Source organism: Terrapene carolina, unplaced genomic scaffold (genome assembly GCF_002925995.2).
Source record: "Terrapene carolina triunguis isolate 2854851 unplaced genomic scaffold, T_m_triunguis-2.0 Scaffold66, whole genome shotgun sequence".
Lineage (NCBI taxonomy): Eukaryota > Metazoa > Chordata > Testudines > Emydidae > Terrapene > Terrapene triunguis.
Window position 1 is genome coordinate 70390290 of NW_020664417.1, and position 22587 is coordinate 70412876.

Genomic DNA, 22587 nt, shown 5'->3' on the forward strand with positions numbered 1-22587 from the left:
CCTCACCCCTTTCCCCGCTCGCACCGCCCCACGCTGTGGCCCCCACTCCGCTCCGTGGGTGGCAATGGGGGTCCCGAAGAGCGACCCGCGGGCCGGACCCGGACGCGCGGGGGTAAGGTTCCCAGCCGGAAACAGAGAGGTTGCACCGCTTCCCCCTCTTCGAAGCCGCTCGTTCAGTGTCTCGCGCGGAGCGGAGCTTCCTTCCGGCCGCCATTTTAGTTGCTGTTCCTGGCCTCGCGGCGCTGCCGCCGCTGCTGCTGCCCGAGGAGCGGAGAGCGCGGAGCCGCCGTCCACGTCCCCGCTTGAAGGCCCCCTGCTGCCGCTGGCACGATGTCCAAGCGCCATCGCCTAGACTTGGGGGATGACTACACCTCCAGCAAGAAGCGCGCCATGGCTGACGGGTGAGGGACGCCGGGGCCTGGCCGCGCGGCCTGCGGGCGGGGGCCGGTCACTTTCGCTCTTGGAGCGGATCCCCCCTAATCCGCTTTGTACCCTCGGCGCCAGACTCGCGCCCTGCCGTCTTGGGTCTGGCCGGGGGGCGGGAATCGGCGGGGCTAGGAGCCGCCTGGGCTCGGCACACAAGCCGCATGGCGAATCCCTGGGGTGGGCGCGTCTCCTCGGCCCGTTTCGGGGGGTGGGGCGGCTCAAGAGCCCGGTGGTTTCCCTGAGTCTAGAGAGGGCTCCGTCCATCTCCTCCAAGAGTCGGAAGCCCCAGTGCGGGGCAGGGGACACGGCGGGGGCGCCGGGCGAGCTGGGTGGGAGCGGCCGGGAGCCGGCCCCTGCGCCTTTCCTTGTAGGAATCCCAAGTCCTGGCCGGGGCGGGCTCCGATTTGCAGCAGAAAGGTTCCTGTATCCGTGCAAACGGTGACCCCATCCGTTCTCCCGTTACCCGGTTCCTCGGGTCATTGAGTTACCGCCGCAACCCCATATCGCTCGATGAGATAGTCCCGTGAACCCGGGTCCCCGCGCAGCGCTGAGCGGGGATCGGCATTTCTAAACTCGTGTCCCCAGCGCTCCGACATGGCCTGAACCAGATCATAGTTTTCGGCCTTAGGCTGATCATCTTCCCTCAGTAATGTAGAGTGATCTCGGCAACTTCTGTCTGCAGCTTTGCAAACTGCTGTTTACGAGTAACAGCTATGATTAACGAAACCAAAGGTGGCGGGGGGAGGGGTACGACAAAGATATTCCTTTGTTGGTGTTCTGTGCATCTTTCAGCATTTTGTGTCTAGTCAGTTTCACTGTTTCCCCTGTGTGATCAATCATTCCTCTTTGTGTGAGATTTTCCACAGGTGAACAGAAGAGGGGAAAGCATTACCCAAAAAAAAAAAAAAAAAAAAGTAATTGTAAAATCACAAACATTGGAAGAGATGGTAGGAGATGCAGGAGTGAATTTAATTACATATAATTTATTTTTGTTTTTAACTTAGACTGAAAATTGATGGGGTGGATGGATGTTAACCAACAACAAAAGTATACGGAGTGTCCTTAAATTAGTTTACCTTTTGGTTGAAGCATTTGAATTCTGAAATTTAAAATAGTATTCTATAGATTTTTCTTGGTTGTGTGTGGGCAACAGTAACAGTTAAATGGACTAATTGAAAATGATGGAGGACTAATAGGAATCGCCATACTGGATCAAATCACCATCTAATCCAGTATCTCCTCTGTGAAAGTGGTTATAATGGAAGCTTCAGAGAAAGATGCAAGAAATGCCAAAGTAGACACTTACGGAATAGTTTTCCTTTTAGGGAGAATTTTGTCCTAATAAATGTCAGTTGGTAACTGGTATATGCCTTGAAGCATGAGGGTTCATAGTCCTTATTTAGAAAAAAGTTATTACCCTATCTAATGCTGGTGTGGGTGGTCTCATTCATAACAGTCTGATCATAGTGTTAGGCTTATTTTTCAAACAAAAGGTGTGAAAAGCTTCTCATTGTCACGGGGCCTCCTTCTGCTTCCAGACTCTCCCTCCAATCAAATATCTATTTTTTGCCAGGTGTAGTTTGCATTTTTCCAAATTGACATTTTTCTATGCATTTTCTCAATCTCTCTGTCCGTTTGTATAGGTTCTGACCTCACTACTAATAGAAACATTTTCAGAGTTTAGTATACGCAAATCTCATTAAACACGCTATTCTAGACAGATCATTAACTGTTTTTAAAAGTCTAAACTACTTCTGCAGCATCCCAATAGACTTCTCCCCCACAACTGAATACATTGCTGTAAAGCCTGAAAACAAATCTCTTTCCAGTTGTAACTAAGGATACTTTTCCTGGCTAGTGTGAGGGCATAAGAAGACATCAATTTCAGCAAAATGTAAGCTTTCATTTAAAAATTAAGTTTTAAGCACTTGCTATATTTATTATTCATATTACATTAGTGCACAGGGGCTTCAGTCACATCAGACCCTCATTGTGATGGTGTTCAAACAGATAGCATGAGACAGGTGCTGGCTCAGACAGTTTAAGATGATGCATCAGGGCCTTGGACTGTAAAGCTCATTGCAGGATTAGTGCGTGAATTAGGATAAAATGGAACAAATTTTTGAAACCAGAGGGAGAGTGAGGGTAACAGTGACACAAAATATTGTAGATTTTAGGTCTTTTTAAAAGATAAATAACATATTAATGGTGTCAGTAATTCTTTCTGGTCACCTCTAGAGCCATACAATCAATTGAGGATCTAGATATGGTAAATTAGAGTTGTTATGGGCCTTTTCTCATAAGAGCAAGGTTACTCAGCCACTTCTTAAAACAATCTTGGGCTTAGAATTTGTAAAATACAAAACTACTATGTGCTGACTTTAGCTGGTTGCAACTTCATTTTTTTGTAGGTAGAAGCTCCCAGGCCTATTCATTACTTTGTGTATTAAAAGGAGGCATGGCCAGTAGCAGCCTAGGATGCATATGAGATGCTGTGGGGGGCAGTAATTGGCCATGAGCTCTCTTCAGGAACTGTGCCCATTCTTGTTATTTCCCTGAATAGTATGAGGCAGCCTGGTGCTCAATAGGAAGAGTTTCTGTTGCCCCCAAAATGGAGAGGGAGAATAAGAAGAGTTCCTAAAGAGATCAGTTGGCCATTTACTTTTAGGTGAGATTATTAGGATTTTTGTTGTTGTGCCATTTGAAGTTTGTGAATTGAAATTCAAAGGATATGAAGTTGAGGGAATCCTCAGCTTGCAAGCCAAAAGGTCACTAATTGTTCTTTAATTTTTTACATATGTAAGTATAACATTTGTTTATCTATAGTTGCTGTACCTGACCACAGAACTGTTTTGAGGCAGTTTGATTTGTATCAACAGCATACTAGAAATTCTGTAGAAAAAGTTGGGGTACTTGTACGTTTAAAAAAAAAAATTGTAAGACACAATTCCTATTTAAAATGTGTTAATTTTATAAATACCTTATTTACAACTCTTATGACCAAATGGATAGGCTAAATTATCTCTTTTGCAGCAAGAGACAATGCTGTTACCTTGAGGTACTAAACTTCAGTTTACTGGTAAATCCTTTCCAGGAACAAGAATGTCACGTATACTACATCCAACTACAGTTGACTTGTTTCAGAGGGCCAGATTTTCAAAAGTATCCTCCGGTTTTAGGTGCTCAGCTTTAGATCTAAGGCTTAATTTTAAAAAGTGTTGAACACCCGCAACTTCAACTGAAATTAATCGAGTCAGTGCTGTGTAACTTTGATTTTATGTCTATGCTACAGGACTTATGTTAGCATAGCTATGCCAGCATAGTCACCTAGTGTAGATGCAGTGTATACAGGCAGACAGAATTCTCTTGCTGGCATAGTAACACCTCACCAAACAGATGTTAGCTAAACCAGCAGAAGCACTCTTTTGTTGGCATAGTTTCATATACACTGAGGGTTATGTTGGCTAGGGGGTGTGATTTCCCTCTCCCCACTCCTAACCACCATAGCTGTGCCAACATAACCTTGTACTGTAGTGCAGGCCTGAAAATCAGATATTAGGTATTTAAAAGATCGGCTCACAAAACTAGTGGTTGCTATTGAAAATATGGGTCAGAGATTTTTAAAGGGAAGGGGTACATATGTGGAAAATCACTAAATTTCTTAACCTATGTTACAAATGCCCTCTTGGTAGTTCGGTATTATCTTTTTCAACAATCTTGCTTTTCCCAGTTTATTTTTGTTCTCATCTTTGACAGTGGAAACATGCTTGGGTCCCAGTCCTTCAGATACTATCACGCGTGCTTAACTTTATGCACTGTGAGTAGCCCCATTGACTTCAGTGTGATGATTCTCAGTGCATAAAGTTAAGCATGAGCATACTTTTTTTTTTTTTTCTTCAAGTTTGGGGCCTTTGTTTTACTTGTGTTTAGTTAGTTTCTCCTCTATTTCAACATTTGAGTGTCACTAACACAATCCTGGAAAAGGTTTGGTTGCAAACGTCCCGGGGAAGTTTTTTAGTTTAAAGGGATACTGTCAAATTAAATCACACTTCTGGCTGAAAATTTTCACCTGTTACAGTAATCCTAAATGGTGTTTGTCACTGAAAGATGCGAACTTTTCCAATTTTTTTTGTTTTGTTTGACAGCTCTTTGTGGATAGTCAGTTTCTCCATTTCCACTGTATAGTCCATTTCCCCTTTTGTTTGTGAGGGTTTCTCACGGGGTAACGGGGAGAAAAAAAACTTAAAAAGGAAATGGGATTGTAAAATCACAAAAGTTACCAGTGTGATTCAAGGCCAGGTGTAGTATATGAAACTACCTTTCATACATTTTTTTCCCCCCAGAAGGACTATATTTTAAATTGACCATGTTCCTTCCACAAAAAAACTGTTTCTGGTGAATTGGGTAGGGGAATTGTGAGAAACATTTTTATTGGTCTATAGTCCTTGTTCTTGTGAAATCTAAACCTGAGGCCAAATTAAACTTGATACCCACTTGAAGGCGACTTGTGAAACTAAAAGGCAGATTGAGTTTACTCCATATATTTGATCTGAATATTCCCTCCAGCCTGATTGGGATTAATTTTAACTTGCAGTTCCCTCTTAATTTAAAGGGAATTTATCATACGGTTTAGGCCCCAAATTTGATATGCCATAGTGCATTTTGTACCCCAGTTTCTCTGCCTTTAAAAAACAAATGCTTTTACTCTGGTTTCTCTACCATTATTACTAGGAAGCTTAATTATGTCTATTTATAAAGTTTGTTTTTTGTGTGCGTGTAGGTGTATGTATCTGTATGTGTGTATTATCTCCAGCACTCATGAGCAGTGAGTGTTTTTGTAATTTTTGCATAACTAATATAGCATATGCCTCAAACATGAAATTTGGTCTTTGTAATGACACAAGCAAGTAAACAGTGATATTTTTCCTTCTCTGCAGTACACTTAAGTGAAACTGCTTGCAAAACTGTTTAAAATATTTACTGTGCATTCAGTTTGCATGAGCTGCATAATGTATTTCACAGTGAAACATTAGTTTAATAATTTCTTTTGTTTTAGATTAGCTCCTATTTCTTATTTTTAAAACTACTCAGTGTAAAGAAAAGAACCTAAACTCTTCATTTTTATCTAGTTTTCTTAATACTTCATTCATAGGAGATATTCTGTCTTTAAATATTTACTTCAACATTCTGTATTTTTGCTGTGTTCTGGAAATCCTTTTAGGAAGGATCGAGATCGTGACCGGGATCGTGAAGATCGTTCTAAAGACAGAGAGAGAGATCGTGACAGAGAGAGAGATCGTGACAGAGAGAGAGACAAGGAAAAAGATTTGCGTCCTTCATCTAATTCTATGCTTCTTGTTGGTGGTGGATTACCACCTTTAAAACCAGCAATACTTCCACAGGGTATTAATCCATTCACAAACCTACCACATACACCTCGATACTATGAAATCCTAAAGAAGCGGCTTCAGCTCCCTGTCTGGGAGTATAAGGAAAGATTTACAGATATCCTGATTAGGAACCAGTCTTTTGTACTGGTTGGAGAGACCGGGTCTGGTAAAACGACACAGGTGAGTTCTTATTCACTTGATGCTTCTTGCTTAAAGTTTTAAGATTTTGTTACAGGATGGAGTGTTTATATCCTTTTTTTTTTTTTTGGATTACTATGATAAATTGTTTAGTATTGTGTTAATTTTATTTCAATGTCTTAGTGACACATCACAAGTCTTACCCTCTTGAGCAATACTTGTTTAATGAACTTTTCAGTTGCTTAATGCCTAAAACATTGATCTCTATTTTACACATTATAATTTTAATTTTAAGATCCTAGTCCAGCTAATGGGTGAAAACTAAAGGAAAAGCATTTCTGAAAAATGTGTGTACTGCTGTTTTTATGGCACTGAGTGATCTTGAGTTGAATTTAATCAGAAAATTGACATACAAAAATCTAATATCTCAATAGTACTTGAATATCACTTTGTACTCTAAAAGATACATTTAATGTCAACACTTATGAAGGAGAGAAATTCACACTTTAATGATAGTGAAACAGTGCTGCAGAGGTTAGGTGATTTACCCATGACTTCACAGCTAGTCTGTGTTAGGGCCAGAATTAGAACTCATTTCCTGACTGCTGCTGCCCCTGGGCTATGCTCATCAAAGAAACTGAAGCTCAAATCTTCCATACTCTGGTCCAAAGAGAACAACATTATATATTTTCTCTTTAACTGGTGGTGCTTCTTGTTGTTATACTACTTCTGTAGGTTGCTGGCTCCTTCAGAGGACAGTGGGATGCCCTTCTGTATCCTAGGAGGAAATCTCCCTGGGTTAGATTTGTACTGAATATATAGCTTTCCAAAGCTATTGGTGCGTTGAACAATGTGATATTTAGATCTAAAGGCCCCCTGCTAACCCACCAGAGATTTGGGGACTTACAAAATAAGCAAGACATTGGGAGTGGCACATAGAAGTGGATCTGTTAAGGGATCAGAAAATTGCTAGTTTGGGTATGGGTACAAACACTTTTATATAGTTCCTGGTTTCTCCTCAGAGGGCTCATGTGGAAAAGTCCTTTATTAAATTGCATGCCTAAATCTCCCTGTATAGGCAGATGGATTCATAAAGACTAAAAAAAAGATTTTAAACAGGTAGTAATGAATTTGTAGCAGATTTTAGTATAAATTTGTATAGATTTTAGTCAAAAATAAAGTTTGAAAGTCTGGAAAATGTTGAGGACATAGGTACAAGATGTCCCTCTCACTGCAGGTTTCTGGAACCAATTGTTTGTCAGTGGAAGAAGGCATGGTAACATACCTCTGTGGTATTACATAGTGGTTTTTTTTTGTTGTTGTTGTTTTTTTTTATGTACTTCAGCTGAAGTCAGCACGTTGTGCAATGGGTTGTCTAAGGCAACTCTGAATATACAAGTCCTTTGGAAAAGAAACGTGTTCTCAAAAGTCCATTAAAGAAATCAGTCACTTGAATATATAGAAGTCCATCAAGGATACTAACTGCAGCCTCCGAGAATTCATCTGCAGTGGTATAAGGTGGCTTGTATCCTTCATATGAATGGCTTAAACCTCCAGTATTCTTGGTTACAAAGTAGGTCACGTGGGGTAAAATTTTCAGAACTGACTGAGGGACTTAGTAGCCTAAGTCTTAGACCATGTCTAAACTACAAATTTTGGTCAACACAAGTTAAATTGGCATAAAGCTGCTATGGGTAGTATATCACTTGTGTGCATGCATGCTTGTCTTCTTGCATCGGCGCTGTGTGTACTCACCAGAAGTGCTTATGTCAATGGACAGTGCAGAGCACCATAGGTAGGTATCCCACTATGCAACCTGCCACTCTCCAGCGTAAGTTTTGACAATGCATAATGGGGCGGAAATTAGTCACACAGGCATGAATGGGTGTAAGAGATCAACTTCCCAGTGTTAAATTGTTTCCAACCCATAATGTCGTCTGTATCCCATAATATTTGTGCCTTTTTAAAAAATCCCATGAACCTGCTCGGCCATCCTTGCTCTCTACCATCTGGAAGCATGGAGCTTGTACAGCTCTGTTCTGTTGTCATAAGCATTGCAAGCACAGAACAGATAATTTTCCGATATTTGCTGGGCCACAGAAGAACTGAATCAACAGGGAACGTGATGATTTCTCGGAGGACAGATTGGTTTTGTACATAGCAAGAACCAATTCAAGGTTGACAGTGGTGTTCACAGAGCAGTTGCAGATGATGTGCTGCTTCTGGGCTTGAGAAATGAACGCTGATGGGATTACATGGTAATGCAGGTTTGGGATGATGCACATCCAAAAATTTTACAACCATTGCTCAAGACCACATTCCTAGATATGTGTGCTGAGCTCGCCCTAGCCTTGCAGTGCTAGGATAACGAAGTGAGAGCTGCACTGACCGTGGATAAGAGAGTGGCAGTTGCACTGTGGAAACTTGCAACACTGGGTGATTATTGGTCAGTGGGAAATCATTTTGGAGTTGGAAAATCCACTGCAGGGGTTTTTGTCATGCAAGCGTGTACGGCTGTTAATTGTCTCCTGCTATGCCATGCGGGCAGGGGACTGGACTCGATGACCTCTCGAGGTCCCTTCCAGTCCTAGAATCTATGCTGGACTGTGATTCCTGGCAGTGTGCACGACACAGTGGATGGATTTGCAGCAATGGGGTTCCTGAACTGCAGTGGAGTAACAGGCAGCACACACATCCCTATTTTGGTACCAGACCACCTTACCACAGAGTACACCATTAGAGAGGGCTATGGTTATGCAAGCATTGATGGATCACTGGGGCCACTTCACCGACATCAGTGTTGGCTGGTCAGGCAAGGTGCAGCATGATGCTCGCATCTTTAAAAACAGAGGATTGTTCAGAAAGATACAGGCAAGGACTTTCTTTCCTGACTAGCGGATTATGATTGAAAATGTTGAAATCTCAATAGTGATCCTGGGGGACCTAGCCTACCCCTTGCTCCCCGGCTCATGAAGCTATACACCAGCCACCGCAGCTGCACCAAGGAAAGATTCAGCTACCAGCTCAGCAGGTACAGAATTACAGTTGAATGTGCTTTTGGTAGATTTAAGGGATGCTGGCGTTGTTTACTCACAAGATTGGATTTCAGTGGTTATAGCTGCCTGCTCTTTCTTGGATAGTATCTGTGAAGCAAAGGGGGAAAAGTTGCTGCCATGGTGGAGGAGGAGTGCCTGTCTGCTGAATTTGAACAGCCAGACACAACGATTATTAGAAGAGCTCAATGTCGAGCTATGCAGCTCAGAGGCTTTGAAAAGAGCACTTTAACAGTGAGCCACAGTAATGTATTGTGGTGAACTATGCTTTACCTGGCCCTGTTGTTTTGGTGCTTTGGTGTACACCTATGAATACAACACTGTCAGTGCACCTGTTAATTTTACAGTGCTTGGTGTACATTTGATTACTATTTTTCACTGATCCTCTGAGTTGTGGGTCACTGTATGTACAGTAACAAGTGGGTACTTTCGGAACTGCTAGGCACTCTGCAGCATATGTTGTGAACTAATAAAGGTTAATTCTTTTCCAAACAATATAATTTTATTCAGTAACAAAACTAGTGCAAAGAAAAACCTGTGCAATTTAAAAGCAACTACATTTAACTTAATTTAATGGAACAGAACTTAACAAGGGGAAAGAACATATATGTCCATTTTACCTACACAAACAGCAACTATGGCATTCAGAGGTGTATGTGAAGTGTGATTGTCCTTAATGTCCCCCAGAGAGGAGTGGTAGGGCTAGGGATGCGGCTCTTGAAGCCATGTGGAATGTTGAGGGGGAGATGTAGGGAGGCACTGTAATGGAGTTCTCCATTGACTGCAATGAAAGGCGAGCCCAGGATCGTTGAACCTGTAGATCCACAAGAGTCTGCAGCATCTGTTTGCTGCCGGAGAAGCCCCATTATATACTGGAACTCCTTTTCCTGCTAGGATTTGTGAATTCTTCTCCTCTCCGCTCTTTCCTTCTCCAATCTATCTGCAGTATTCACCTTCCAGGCCCTTTGCTCGCAGTCTTGGTATATCACTGGCTTGCAGGATCTCATTGAAAATGTCATCCCAAGTTCTCTTCTTTCTCCTCCTTATCTGGCTCAGGCGTTCCACCGGTTTGGGGAGAGAACCCCCTTAAGGCTGCAATGGCAGCAGCTACGATTAAAGCACACAGGTACTGTTGTCAGTATAGTCACAATAGAAGGTGCACATTAATATTCAGAACTCCCTTCCCTTGCTCTCTTAAAGTTTATTAAACAAAATATGCTTATTGACACCTCTGTCAATAAGTGATTGAATCCTTGCTGAAAGTGCAAAACTCAAGTCCACCTTAACTGTGGAACTGTAATTGGCACTTCCATAATGCTCTTAAATTTTCCTAGTGACTGACCCATAGAGATAGTAGCTGCTCCCACTAGGAGTCTCATCACACAGAACAGAATACTGTTCAACATACACCCAGTGATGCCGCTACCCTGCGCATAGTTTGAGAATTGAGGCCGAATGCATGGGGTTTCTGAGCACGTGTGTCAACAATCCACAAGAAAAGAATTACAGGTGAAAACCTGGTTCCATTAACATCAACCGTAGTTTTGCCACTGACTTCCATGGGGCAGGATTTCACCCTGTAAACTTTTAAGCAGTGAAGGTTTTTAAGTAGTTAAAGAATCTCATTTAAATCCTTTAAACAGTACCCGTGTTCTTTTCCCTACTCCGCGCCAAAAAAACTAACGACGACGACGAAAAGGAACTCTTGGCTTGATTACATTATTCATTTGACTTAATCTGTTTTTAAGAACTCTACTGAATGTTCATTTGGTTATTATTTTGGCCTGTCACAAATGTATCCAACGTAGACTATTCTCTCAGCAGCCCCTTGTCACCAGGTTCATGTAGTGGTTTTTGTGTTTGAAAATCTCTACCCTTCATTAGAAAGCCCCTCTGTGTCAAGGGACTCACAAAGCTAATGAAAGCTCTTCCTGATCCATTTGATATCTGTGAAATAGCTTTCTTACAAGGAAAGTCCATTTTCCTGGTGGCAGTAATTTTGGCTCGTGCAGTGGCTTCAGATTCTTACCAATCCACATGATGCTAAGTTTTATAAGGACCGTGTGATGCTATAGATTTATTTTAAATTCCTACCAGGGATGATGACCGAGTTCCACTTTATTGTGAAACAGTCATCTTTCTGTGTGCTTGCATGCTGGTCCTGGTGAGGTCTTTCTTTGTAAACTTGATGTAAAGAGATCTTTTGGTTTTTATGTGAATCAGATTAAAGCCCTTAAAGTCCACCCAGCTTTTTTCATTTAACACCATTATACTAGATTCTGTTATCAAGAAAACCATTTCTAAATGGCTGTCTAATTATATTTCTCACTGTTGTAGTCTGGCAAGCCTGGTGTTTTAAGGTCACGTCGAGACTTATTCTGTTTGTAGAGGCGATGCTTCAGCAACTAGCCTCAGACTTGCATTTTTACTGGTGTCCTGCAAAGTGACTTCATTTCTCCTCTTCACATTTGTGAAGCACTTGTGTGCATGTTTCTACTCAGATAATCTGCACTCAGATTCCTATGGTACAGAACCTATTCTTTTGCCTATCTTGTCCAAACTTTTCTGCTCCTTAGGGTTCTTTTCTGTTCAGATGTCTGTTATCCCTCTTTTGACAATTTTTAGTAGGTACTCTAGACCTCTTGTATTTTTCATATTTATAAGAAGGGTACCTTAATCCTAAACAGGGCTTTGGAGCTGTGCTCCGGGCTCCGCTCCAAAGCCCTGACTAAAAACATGTTGCTTTTTCGGTATGTCTTTGTGTTTGCCTCCTGTTGCAGCTTGTGGATTTTTCTGTTGCATTTGGGATCTTGGGCCTGTTCAGTTTCTTCCAGTAGCAGTCTATAGAATAACATTTTTGAAGAAAAAATACTTTCTTCTATTAAGAGAAACTTACATGTATTAAGTCATTCATCCTCTGTGTTTAGTGGGATTCTGTAGTTTTGTTTGTATCTTTCTCTTTTTGCACTTTGTTTTAGCTCTTAATCTAGGAGTATTCTGAAAGGAAATTACTAGGGGCCTGGTTACATGGACATTAATGTTATGGGAGTTCTGCTTGACCTCTAGACCCATGACTGGTTATCCCTGGAGATGTCTTCAGATAATGTGATTTACTGAACCTCTCATCAAATTAAGAGTGTAATCCAAGTATATTTCATTCACTATCTTCTGCATATCAGATTATCAGAGGTACAGATTTTTCTTTCTGTATTAAGAATAAAGTTTAATACAGACTGTAAATGAGGGGGGTGTGGGACTAAATCTCCCGTCATTGGATCAGTAAATTGCTTGTTAGGCAAACAAAATAAACACATTCTGATTCCATTGGTAATACTGGAAATTCATATCTGTTTGGTAAAAGTTAGATTCTCTTCCTGTTTCTTTAGGAACTCTAACCAAATGGAGATTCCACACTTTGTTCTTTTTACTTCTCACTGTGATATTTTAAGATATTTTCTGATTCAGCCAAATTTTTAACACTTGGGTATTTTTTTCAAGGAACTGCATCTGTAATAAATATTTAAGTTTAAAGTGTGCTTTATAACATATTTAAACAATTTTATAACAATCTTCAAGGGTATGTCTACCATGTGGCCTTAGCCCATGCTTCTACATGTGTGTGTGCCCAAACCACCTTGCCATTCACATACACAGCACTCAAGCAGGTGCTTACCTGTATTTTGCATCCATGCTTGCTTGCAGGCTGAGGGTTTGTTTTAAGGCCTGAGCTGTGCTTTATCTCTTGCTGAACCCACCCTCTTTTCAGTGAGGACACAGGCAAGACTCAGTCCTCCAGTCCTTTTCTAAAGTTACCCCGCAAGGTCTGACAAGTTTTCTCATAATTGACTGAAGAAGAATCTTAGTGTCTCAGCACACAGAATCATGGGATATGGCCCCAAAGACATCTGGGTGAGTTTGGGCAGAAATAGCAAGGACACAGTAACACAGGTAGAGCTGACTAACCTGAATGCTGATACCCAGCTAACTGCAGTATAGACATGCCCTAAAATGTATACATTAAGGCTTCATGAAACTTCATGAGCGTTTACTTTTCTTAGATGCCAGTGGAGCGTCAGCACTTCTAAACTGAGGTCATCTGACAGTTGCTTAAATGTACTGCCAACCAATACATTTTCTCACTAATTTGAAAAATGGCAGGTTTTGTGAAAACTAGTACTACTTAAGTGTGAAATATTTCATCTTCATTTTGAATTAAGTGTACTTCTCATTCATTTGTCAGCCTCGCATCTATATTTGATCCAAGTTATTGGTAAATGGATTCAGGAAATGCAAATTATGAGAAGGATAAGTGGAATTTTTTTTTTTTAATTTTAAATACCAATAAGCCATCTGACTCCTACAAAAATCTTGCCGTCAGTTTCTAATTGAAGTTATAGGCTGTAAAACAGGACTTTTATCTTTAGATATCACCTGCTCAACAACTACAGAATAAATTGTGTTGTATCTGACTGGGCATTTAAAGTGTATTTAAATTGCAAATTTGTCCTTGACAGATCCCTCAGTGGTGTGTTGACTACATGCGGTCTTTACCTGGACCTAAGAGAGGTGTAGCTTGTACCCAGCCTAGGAGAGTAGCTGCAATGAGTGTGGCACAACGAGTTGCTGATGAAATGGATGTGATGTTGGGCCAGGAAGTTGGTTACTCTATTCGATTTGAAGACTGCAGTAGTGCAAAAACAATTCTGAAGTAAGTATTGTAATAGTCAACAAAAAGTGGACAATTGCCTATTTTGGGTAGCAGGCTTGTGCAGGGCCAAAGGTTTTGGTTGGGAGTATGGAGGTAGCAAGGTTGTGAGAGAGGAGAATGGGGAAAATCTGTGGGGACAGAGGGCTGTGCCCACAAGGAGTAGGGGAAACGTGGGGCTTAAGCTCTGGGGGACCTACAGATCTGGTGGGGGAGAAGTGAAATGTGAAAGTAATTTGTCTTTCAAAAATCCTATTGTATCCTGGAGATTAATTGTATACTAATGAATCGCGTGAGGTTCATTAGAACAGGTGCTGTCTGGAGCTACTTTCCCAGTCCAGGCCCTCCCAGTACAAACTCTGGGTTGTTTTCCTACTGTGGGTCACAGGAACAGTCCCAGTCCCTGCTTAGTTTTCCAGCCAAGACATTATGCCCATAAAACCCTCTTCTATATCCCTAACTCCTTTCTCCTCTCCTCGGTTTCTGTATGCACATCTTGTAGAGCTGCAACTTTGGAGTTGAGGGGAATGAGTGATCATATAAAGGGGAGCAGGGTGATAAAGTGGGATGCCTGTACTGAGACATTGGTGCATCGAGGACTTCTTCTACACTGCTACATGGCCTCCGTGGTGCACTGAGGTTGCAGTAGTGGAGCCCCAAAAGTGCTGGTGTACTTAAACAGACACACACTGGGTTTTCCCTCACCTAGTCCTCCTGTGCAGTTTGGAGTCCCTCCCCCTGGACTCATGGATATGCTTGCTAACCAACCATCTCCTACAAGTCCCTCATCGGTTCTGCTCCCTGGCTCACCATGAGCATGTGCAGCAATCAGTTGGTCAGTCAAGGAAGTAGACTGGTGTTGTAAGGAAATAAAAGCTGACCATCTGAGCAGTTCTGTCCGTTAATTGCGGCAAGATTCAGCTTACTTGAATAAGGAGAAACCAATCTATATATTTCAAAATGCACCTGTGACTAAGACATCATGAGAAAATATATGAAATCCAGAATTGTTAGCTTGAGCAGGTATGTAAAACACTGGACGAGGCCCACTTATTATCTTTGCGTGAGTTTCATAGCACATTCAGGTAGTTCATTACCAAAACAACCCAGAGTATTTCCAGATATGAATAGTGTGATTCCAATGTGTATCAAAGCAAATGTCAAAAATTTTCACGAGAGAGCTTCCTACCAAAGAATAGCCACCTAGAATGTGGGAGACCAGGCAGAGAGGGACTTGAACCCAGGTCTTCCACATTCCAGGGGTGTGCCTTAATCAGGCTATAGACCCAGTCTTTTTCTCTCTCTTTCTCCTGTTGGAGCTGTTCCATTTTGTATAAAAATTCATTGAGCCAGATAGAAAAAAAATTGAAAAACAGACTTCAACGAGAAACTGCAGAACTGGAATTAGTTTGCAAACTTGACACCATTAAATTAGGCCTGAATAAAGACTGGGAGTGGCTGGGTCACTACAAAAAGTAATTTTCCCTCTAATGTTCACCCCTTGTCAAGAATGGGCTACATCCGCCCTGTCTGAATTAGTCTCGTTAGCACTGACCCCCCCCCCACTTGGTAAGGCAACTCCCATCTTTTCATGTTCTGTAATATATATACCTGCCTACTGTATTTTTCACTCTATGCATCTGATGAAGTGGGTTTTAGCCCACGAAAGCATATGCCCAAATAAATTTATTAGTCTCTAAGGCAGGGGTGGGCAAACATTTTGGCCCGAGGGCCACATTGGGGTTGCAAAACTGGATGGAGGGTCGGGTAGGGAAGGCTGTGCCTCCCCAAACAGCCTGGCCCCCGCCCCCTGACTGCCCCCCTCAGAACCCCCGACCTATCCAACCCCCCCTGCTCCTTGTCCCCTAACTGCCCCCTCCCGGGACCCCCTGCCCCTAACCGCCCCCTGGGACCCCACCCTCTATCCAACCCCCCTGCTCCCAGTCCCCTGACTGCCACGCCTATCCAACTGCCCCGGTCCCCGTCTCCTGACCCCTATCCACACCCCTGACAGGCCCTCTGGGACCCCACGCCTATCCAACCACCCCTGTTCCCCACCCCCTGACCCCACCCTCAACTTCCACCCCATCCAACTGCTCCCTGTCCCCTGACTGCCGCCCGGGGCCCCCCGCCCCTTATACAACCCCCCGGCCCATTCACCATGCAGAGCAGCATGTCTGTCTGCTGTGCCGGCCAGAGCCAGACATGCTACCGCTCTGCTTGGCAGGAGCGTGCAGCTCCGCTGCCCAGAATGCTGGCCGCACAGCGGTGTGGCTCTGCGGGGAAGGGGGGAACAGCGGGGGGTGGGGGAGCGCCGGGGGCTAGCCTACCTGGCCAGGAGCTCGGGCTGGGCAGGACGGTCCCGCGGGCCGGATGTGGCCCGTGGTCCATAGTTTGCCCACCCCTGCTCTAAGGTGCCACAAAGACTCCTCATTGTTTTTATTCATATTCGGGTAACATTTACGGTCCTAAACACTAAGTTTTCTCTTGAACTGTATGCTTTAGGAAGATAGTCATTGCCCCAAAGAATATTTAATCTAAGATTACATACAAGTGAGTTGCAGCAAACAATAGGAGGGAATGGGGTGTGGAAGATGAGGGTAAAAGTAATAAAATCAAGTGGATGCATAGGATAATAGTATGCAAAATTGTGCTTTAAAAAAAAAATAGAAATCTTTATCAAACTACAACCCCTTGAGCTTTAGCTCTTGTTGTACCCAGTTCTCTTGATTAAAAACGTGACCCTGGGCCTCACGGCCTTCTTTTTTAATCGCACCTTCTTGTAAGCATTTAGCCTGGGTGGTGCTGTTTGCGGGAGGGATGGGTAAAATAGAAACTGTAGTGAGTGAGAAGGAATTATGGAAGTTTCTACACAGGTGATACTTCAATATTAATTTGGAAAATTTAAAATATTGTTTGTCTTCAGGTATATGACTGACGGTATGTTACTTCGTGAAGCTATGAATGACCCTTTGCTGGAGCGCTATGGTGTTATAATTCTTGATGAGGCCCATGAAAGAACATTGGCTACTGATATTTTGATGGGAGTTCTGAAAGAGGTTGTAAGGCAAAGATCTGACTTGAAGGTCAGTAGCAATTATGCTTTGTAGAAGCCTGTACATACTCAGGAAGCACAGAAGTATTAAAGAAATTCTGAGTATGGATTTCACTATGCTTACTAATAGATTTGCTAATAAGGGTCATATTTACCTTCTGATACATATGTTTTCTATTTACTTTAGTGGAAGCCATGTAAATATAAAAGCAGTTTGTTATAAAACTGTTTTCCTAACCTTTCTTTCAACATATTAAACAAAAGAGAACTTTTCAAACAAATGCTTATGGGTTGAGTGGACCCCTAAAGCAAGGAAATTTGGAATGAAATCTTAAATTTGATACTTAAATCATACATTTTAAGTTTAGTTTCTCACTATCTATGTATTAAGTATAAAATTCTGTAGGTTCTTGATGTTAACTTTGGAGTAATTCTGTTTTCCCTCTAACTTACAGGTTATAGTTATGAGTGCTACTCTAGATGCTGGCAAGTTCCAGATTTATTTTGATAATTGTCCTCTCCTAACTATCCCTGGTCGTACCCATCCTGTGGAGATTTTCTATACTCCAGAGCCAGAGAGGGATTACCTTGAGGCGGCTATTCGAACAGTAATACAGATTCACATGTGTGAAGAAGAGGAAGGAGATCTTCTACTCTTTCTTACTGGACAAGAGGTATCTTTTGTATTCTTCATTGTAGGGGCTAGATTCAGAAGCTTATACATGTGAAGGGTTTTAGTCCTGCATTCATGTTTTATTCCCTGACTTTCAAATGTGGAATTGATTGATTAAGGAAACAGATTTTGGGGAATGAGGCAGGAGATAAATGTTGGGCTGACTCTATATGATATGAAAGATTTTTGTTAAAAGAAAATTACTAAGATTATTTCAGGGCCAATCTTTTCTATATAGAAACCTAAAATTAGGTTCCTAGGCTCATATTTAGGACCTAAGTAACTTGAAATTGAAAAGTGCTAAGCACCCAGTAGCTCTCATTAACTTGAATGGGAGCCTCTGGGTATTCTGCACTTTTGAAAATCAGATTGACTATTTATGTTCCTAGATCCATTTTTTGGAACTTAAATTTTATATTATGTTAAAAAAAATTGGTTCTGATAGTTTCAGAAATGTGTGTGTATTTATGTGAGACTTAATTTTTGAAGTAGCTTTGAGAAATAGGTGGGGATATATTTATAACTATAAATAACCAGAGTGGTATTTCTGAGGAGATTGTCACTCTACTGATATTTTGGAGCATGAGCTTTCAGAGAGTAGAGTAGGACTGAAAATACAGAAACTATTTCAATATATATAAAGTGAGGATTTAGGTTTTTCAAACTCTTAAAATTTTATCTTCTCTTGTTTAAACTTAACTGTTTTTCCAACATCCTTTTGTGCCAGCCAGGACGGTGGGTGTAAGTGTCCCTCCCTGTATCTAAGAAACGGGGGGTGGGGAGAGGAGATGAAAGCTGTGATATGAAAGTGGCTGGCCAGATGAATGTGCTCAAAATCTTGTGTTCTGCAGGGGGTGAGATAGTGTTCTTGCTGGTTGAACTGGGTTTTTTTGGTACCTATTGTGACATTACCTAGGGTACAATCTCCACTGCTAAACATCTGTGTCCCCTCAATTCTCCAACCTGGGGTGCCTTTCTCACTGCTTTGCTGTGAGAGCAACCACTTCTGGTCTGCTGTCGCATAGCCCCCACCATGTAAATTACTCCCAGCTATACAGTATGAGTGCTATGGCCAGACACTCCTGAATTACACTGCAGAGCAACACCCGCAAATTCGCAGCCCCAGATTTTCCCCCAGAAATGTGCATCTTGTACTGCCCAGCACCCTCCTGGACAATACAAGCTTATATAAAGTCCGTCATTTCTTTAGTAGAAAACGGTCTACACAAATCCTGTTATCCCAAATGAAGCTTCCTCCACACTTCAATCTAAATCAGGGGTCGTCAACCTTTCAGAAGTGATGTGCCGAGTCTTCATTTATTCACTCTGATTTAAGCTTTCACGTGCCAGTAATACATTTTAACGTTTTTAGAAGGTCTCTTTCTATAAGTCTATAATATATAACTAAACCATTGTTGTATGTAAAGTAAATAAGGTTTTTAAAATGTTTAAGAAGCTTCATTTAAAATTAAATTAAAATGCAGAGCCTCCCGAACCAGTGGCCAGGACCCGGGCAGTGTGAGTGCCACTGAAAATCAGCTCGCGTGCCGCCTTCGGCACACGTGCCATAGGTTGCCTACCCCTGATCTAAATGCACACTGGTTTAGATAAAACAAGTTTATTAACTACAGAAAGATAGATTTTAAGTGATTACAAGTAACGAGGCATAAAAGTCAGAATTCGTTACAAAGAAATAAAAGGTAAAACACAGCTAATACCTAATTTAACAAGCTAAATAAATTCAAAAGGTTTCTCTCACCACTTTTCAGCAATCTTATGAGTTGGATTCCTTATGAGTAGGACCCCTCCTCCAGTTCACTGTTACTTTTCTTGTCATTCAGGTGGTAGTGATGCTGTGGGCAGAAAGAGAGGGACAAGTATTTTTGGGGTGTCTGTTCCCCTGTCTTATAGTTCTTTTTCTTTGAAAATCATCTCCAGCTGAGGTTCAGGAGACAGTCTGTGGAGGTGGGAACCTCCAGCAGTTTCTTTGCCAAGATGTAAATTTCTCGCTCACACCCTTTTTCCTGCCAAAGAATGGCCACTTGACCAAATGATAGTCCATTTTATCTTGTTGACCCCTGACTGAGGTGTGGCTGTTTTTGCAGACTTGGAACATGTCTCTAATATCCTACAGTAGAATCTTATAATTTTACATTCAATGTTGCCACTCAGATTTTACCAGGACAAAAATCAGCAAATTATGAGTTTTCAGATGATACCTCACAAGGCATACATTGTTCCAAATTTATCATAGTCTTGTAGAAGAGGTGAACATAAAGATATAGACAGTCACACATATCTTCTTTACAAGCTTCCACAGCCTTTTCTGATGAGCTTAGTTTAGTGTCAGGGACATACTAGTGAAGGTAATGGCTGACTTTCACACAGGTGGCTCCTTATCTTGCTCAGCATCCTTTTATCTATACCTGATTTTCCTTGGTCCTATTTCTTCCCCAAAACCCTACTGCTTGTCTGTTTTGTTTGTCCTGCAGGTAGGCCCTTTGAAGGAAATGCTTTTAAGGAGCACAAAATACAGTAACTTCTCACTTAACGTTGTAGTTATGTTCCTGAAAAATGCGACTTTAAGCGAAAAGATGTTAAGTGAATCCAATTTCCCCATAAGAATTAATGTAAATGAGGGGGTTAGGGTCCAGGGAGTTTTTTTACACACACGTTTAAACAAACAATTTAATACTGGTACACAGTGATGATGACTGTGAAGCTTGGTGGAGGAGTCAGAGGGTGGGATATTTTCCAGGGAATGCCTTACTGCTAAATGATGAACTAGCAATTGGCTGAGCCCTCAAGGGTTAACTCTCTGTCTACAAGACAGCAGGAATGGAGGGAGGGGAGAGGTGTGTGTGTGTGTGTGTGTGTGTGTGAGAGAGAGATGCGCGTTTCTCCTTTAAGTACACTGCCTTGTTAATTAGATCAGCTTGCTGAGACCGCAGCTGCTGCTACCAGCAAGCTCCCTTTGTCCTGAGCCCTGTCGTGTGTCCCCTCTGCTCTATGGAAGATGGGGTAAGCGGGGTGCAGGAGCAGGGGGAAAGGGACACCCTGATATTAGCCACCCTCTTTTTCCCCTCTCCCCCACACAGCAAGCAGGAGTCCCGGGGAGCAGCTCCAAGGCAGAGGGCAGGAGCAGCACATGGCAGTGGGGGGAGGGACATCTGCAATTGCTAGCCTGCTGGGCAGCTGCTGCACAGGGAACTTAGGGGAGCAGGGAGCTGATAGGCAGAGCTGATAGGGGGGCTGCCGGTCCACCCTGGTTCCAAGCCCCCACCAGCTAGCTGCAACGGGATGCTCTTCCTGCAAGCAGTGGACAAAGCAGACGGCTGCCAAACGTTTTGGCAGACGGCTGCCAAACGATGTTAGAAGGGAGCATTGCACAACTTTAAACTAGCATGTTCCCTAATCGATCAGCAACGTAACAGCCCAACACCATTAACCGGGACGATTTTAAGTGAGGAGTTACTGTAATTCAATTTCTTGAAGTTGCCTAATACAGTAACTTCTCACTTAAAGTCGTCCCGGTTAACGTTGTTTCGTTGTTGCTGATCAATTAGGGAACATGCTTGTTTAAAGTTGTGCAATGCTCCCTTCTAACGTCATCGTTTGGCAGCCTCCTGCTTTGTCCACTGCTTGCAGGAAGAGCAGCCCGTTGCAGCTAGCTGGTGGGAGCTTGAACCAGGGTGGACTGGCAGCCCCCATCAGCTCCCCGCTCCCCTAAGTTCCCTGTGCAGCAGCTGCCTGCAGTTCAGCTGTGTCCCTCCCGCCACTGCCATGTGCTGCTCCTGCCCTCTGCCTTGGAGCTGCTCCCCGAGACACCTGCTTGCTGTGTGGGGGGGAGGAAGGAAGGGGGAGGCTAATGTCAGGGTGCCCCCCCACTCCTGCACCCCACTTAACCCGTCTTCCATAGAGCAGGGGGGACACAGGACAGGGCTTTGCTGGCAGCAGCTGCGGTCTCAGCAAGCTGATCTAATTAATAAGGCAGTGTACTTAAAAAGGAAATGCACATATCTCTCTCTCCCCTCCCTCCATCCTTGCTGCCTTGTAGAATGTCAGAGTTAGTGTCAGAGTCCCTTGTAAAGTGTCAGAGCCCCCTTGAGGGCTCAGCCAATTGCTCAGTAAGGCATTCCCTGGGAACTATCCCACCCTCTGACTCCTCCACCTCAACCAAGCTTCACAATCATCATCACTGTGTACCAGTATTAAATTGTTTGTTTAAAACTTATAGTGTGTGTGTGTGTGTGTGTGTAGTCTTTTGTCTGGTGAAAAAAATTCCCTGGAACCTAACCCCCTCATTTACATTAATTCTTATGGGGAAATTGGATTCGCTTAACATCATTTCGCTTAAAGTCGCATTTTTCAGGACAACTACAACGGTAAGTGAGGAGTTACTGTATGTTGCTCACAATATGACTATTGAAAAACCTGGTACAGATAATTTACTTGGATGCCAACATTTGCAGGCCTCTCCTTGGATAGTCTTGCTAGTCATACAGATTTAGTTGTGCTTTTCTCCAGAAGATTCAAAAAACTTACATGATATAATGGCTTCTGGCAGTCCGTACTTCTCTTAAGGGACCAAGATAATGACTGCCAGTGCAGAAGCAGATCTTCTGGTGCCCTTCCCTGCCTAGTTTCTCCCTCTGAGATCCTGCTCCTAGATCAGTGGAAGTGAATAGAGCAGTTCAAGACATAATCTGTCAACATTTCTGACTTGGATAATCTGTTCCTCAATCTCACAAGGCTGCGGATGATGTACAGTGTGACCTTGAGAGGGGAGATTTATTCTGAGGAGGTCACTGTGAGGAATGATTTTCACATCTTGATTAAGTTACCGGCTTGAACCTTTTACCTGACAAATCTTTGCAGAGGAAGTCCATACTGTAATTTGGTATATTAGAAGCAGAGTAGACTGCACTGCTAAAAAAGCCTCTCACTTCCTCGAGGCTCTTTAATTGCTAAATTAGTTGGTTCAGGTCCTTGTCTCCACTCAGATTCCAGTATCTGATTTAGCCAGGAAAACAGCCCTTCTCCTGTGCATTGACTTTTGATCGTTAAGTACCTGATGAAGTGAAAGACAGAAGCTTCTCCAAAAAGGTGACCTCCAAATGTTTTTGTTTTTATCATTAGAAATTTGC

General features: G+C 42.6%; 1 protein-coding gene across 2 annotated transcripts in view; it reads left to right on the plus strand.

Annotated features, from left to right (window-relative positions):
* The first annotated feature begins 207 nt into the window (after positions 1 to 207).
* The window catches only part of DHX15 (DEAH-box helicase 15), a 64972-nt gene continuing 42592 nt past the window's right edge, over positions 208 to 22587 (plus strand). For both annotated transcript variants that reach the window (XR_002909070.3, XM_024217133.3), the window contains exons 1-5: positions 208 to 401; positions 5648 to 5996; positions 13522 to 13715; positions 16639 to 16798; positions 17223 to 17441. Coding sequence is in view for 1 of the 2 variants with exons in the window: in XM_024217133.3 (XP_024072901.1) it covers positions 331 to 401; positions 5648 to 5996; positions 13522 to 13715; positions 16639 to 16798; positions 17223 to 17441 (993 nt within the window). In the remaining variant the exon portion in view is untranslated. The remainder of the gene's footprint in view (positions 402 to 5647; positions 5997 to 13521; positions 13716 to 16638; positions 16799 to 17222; positions 17442 to 22587) is intronic.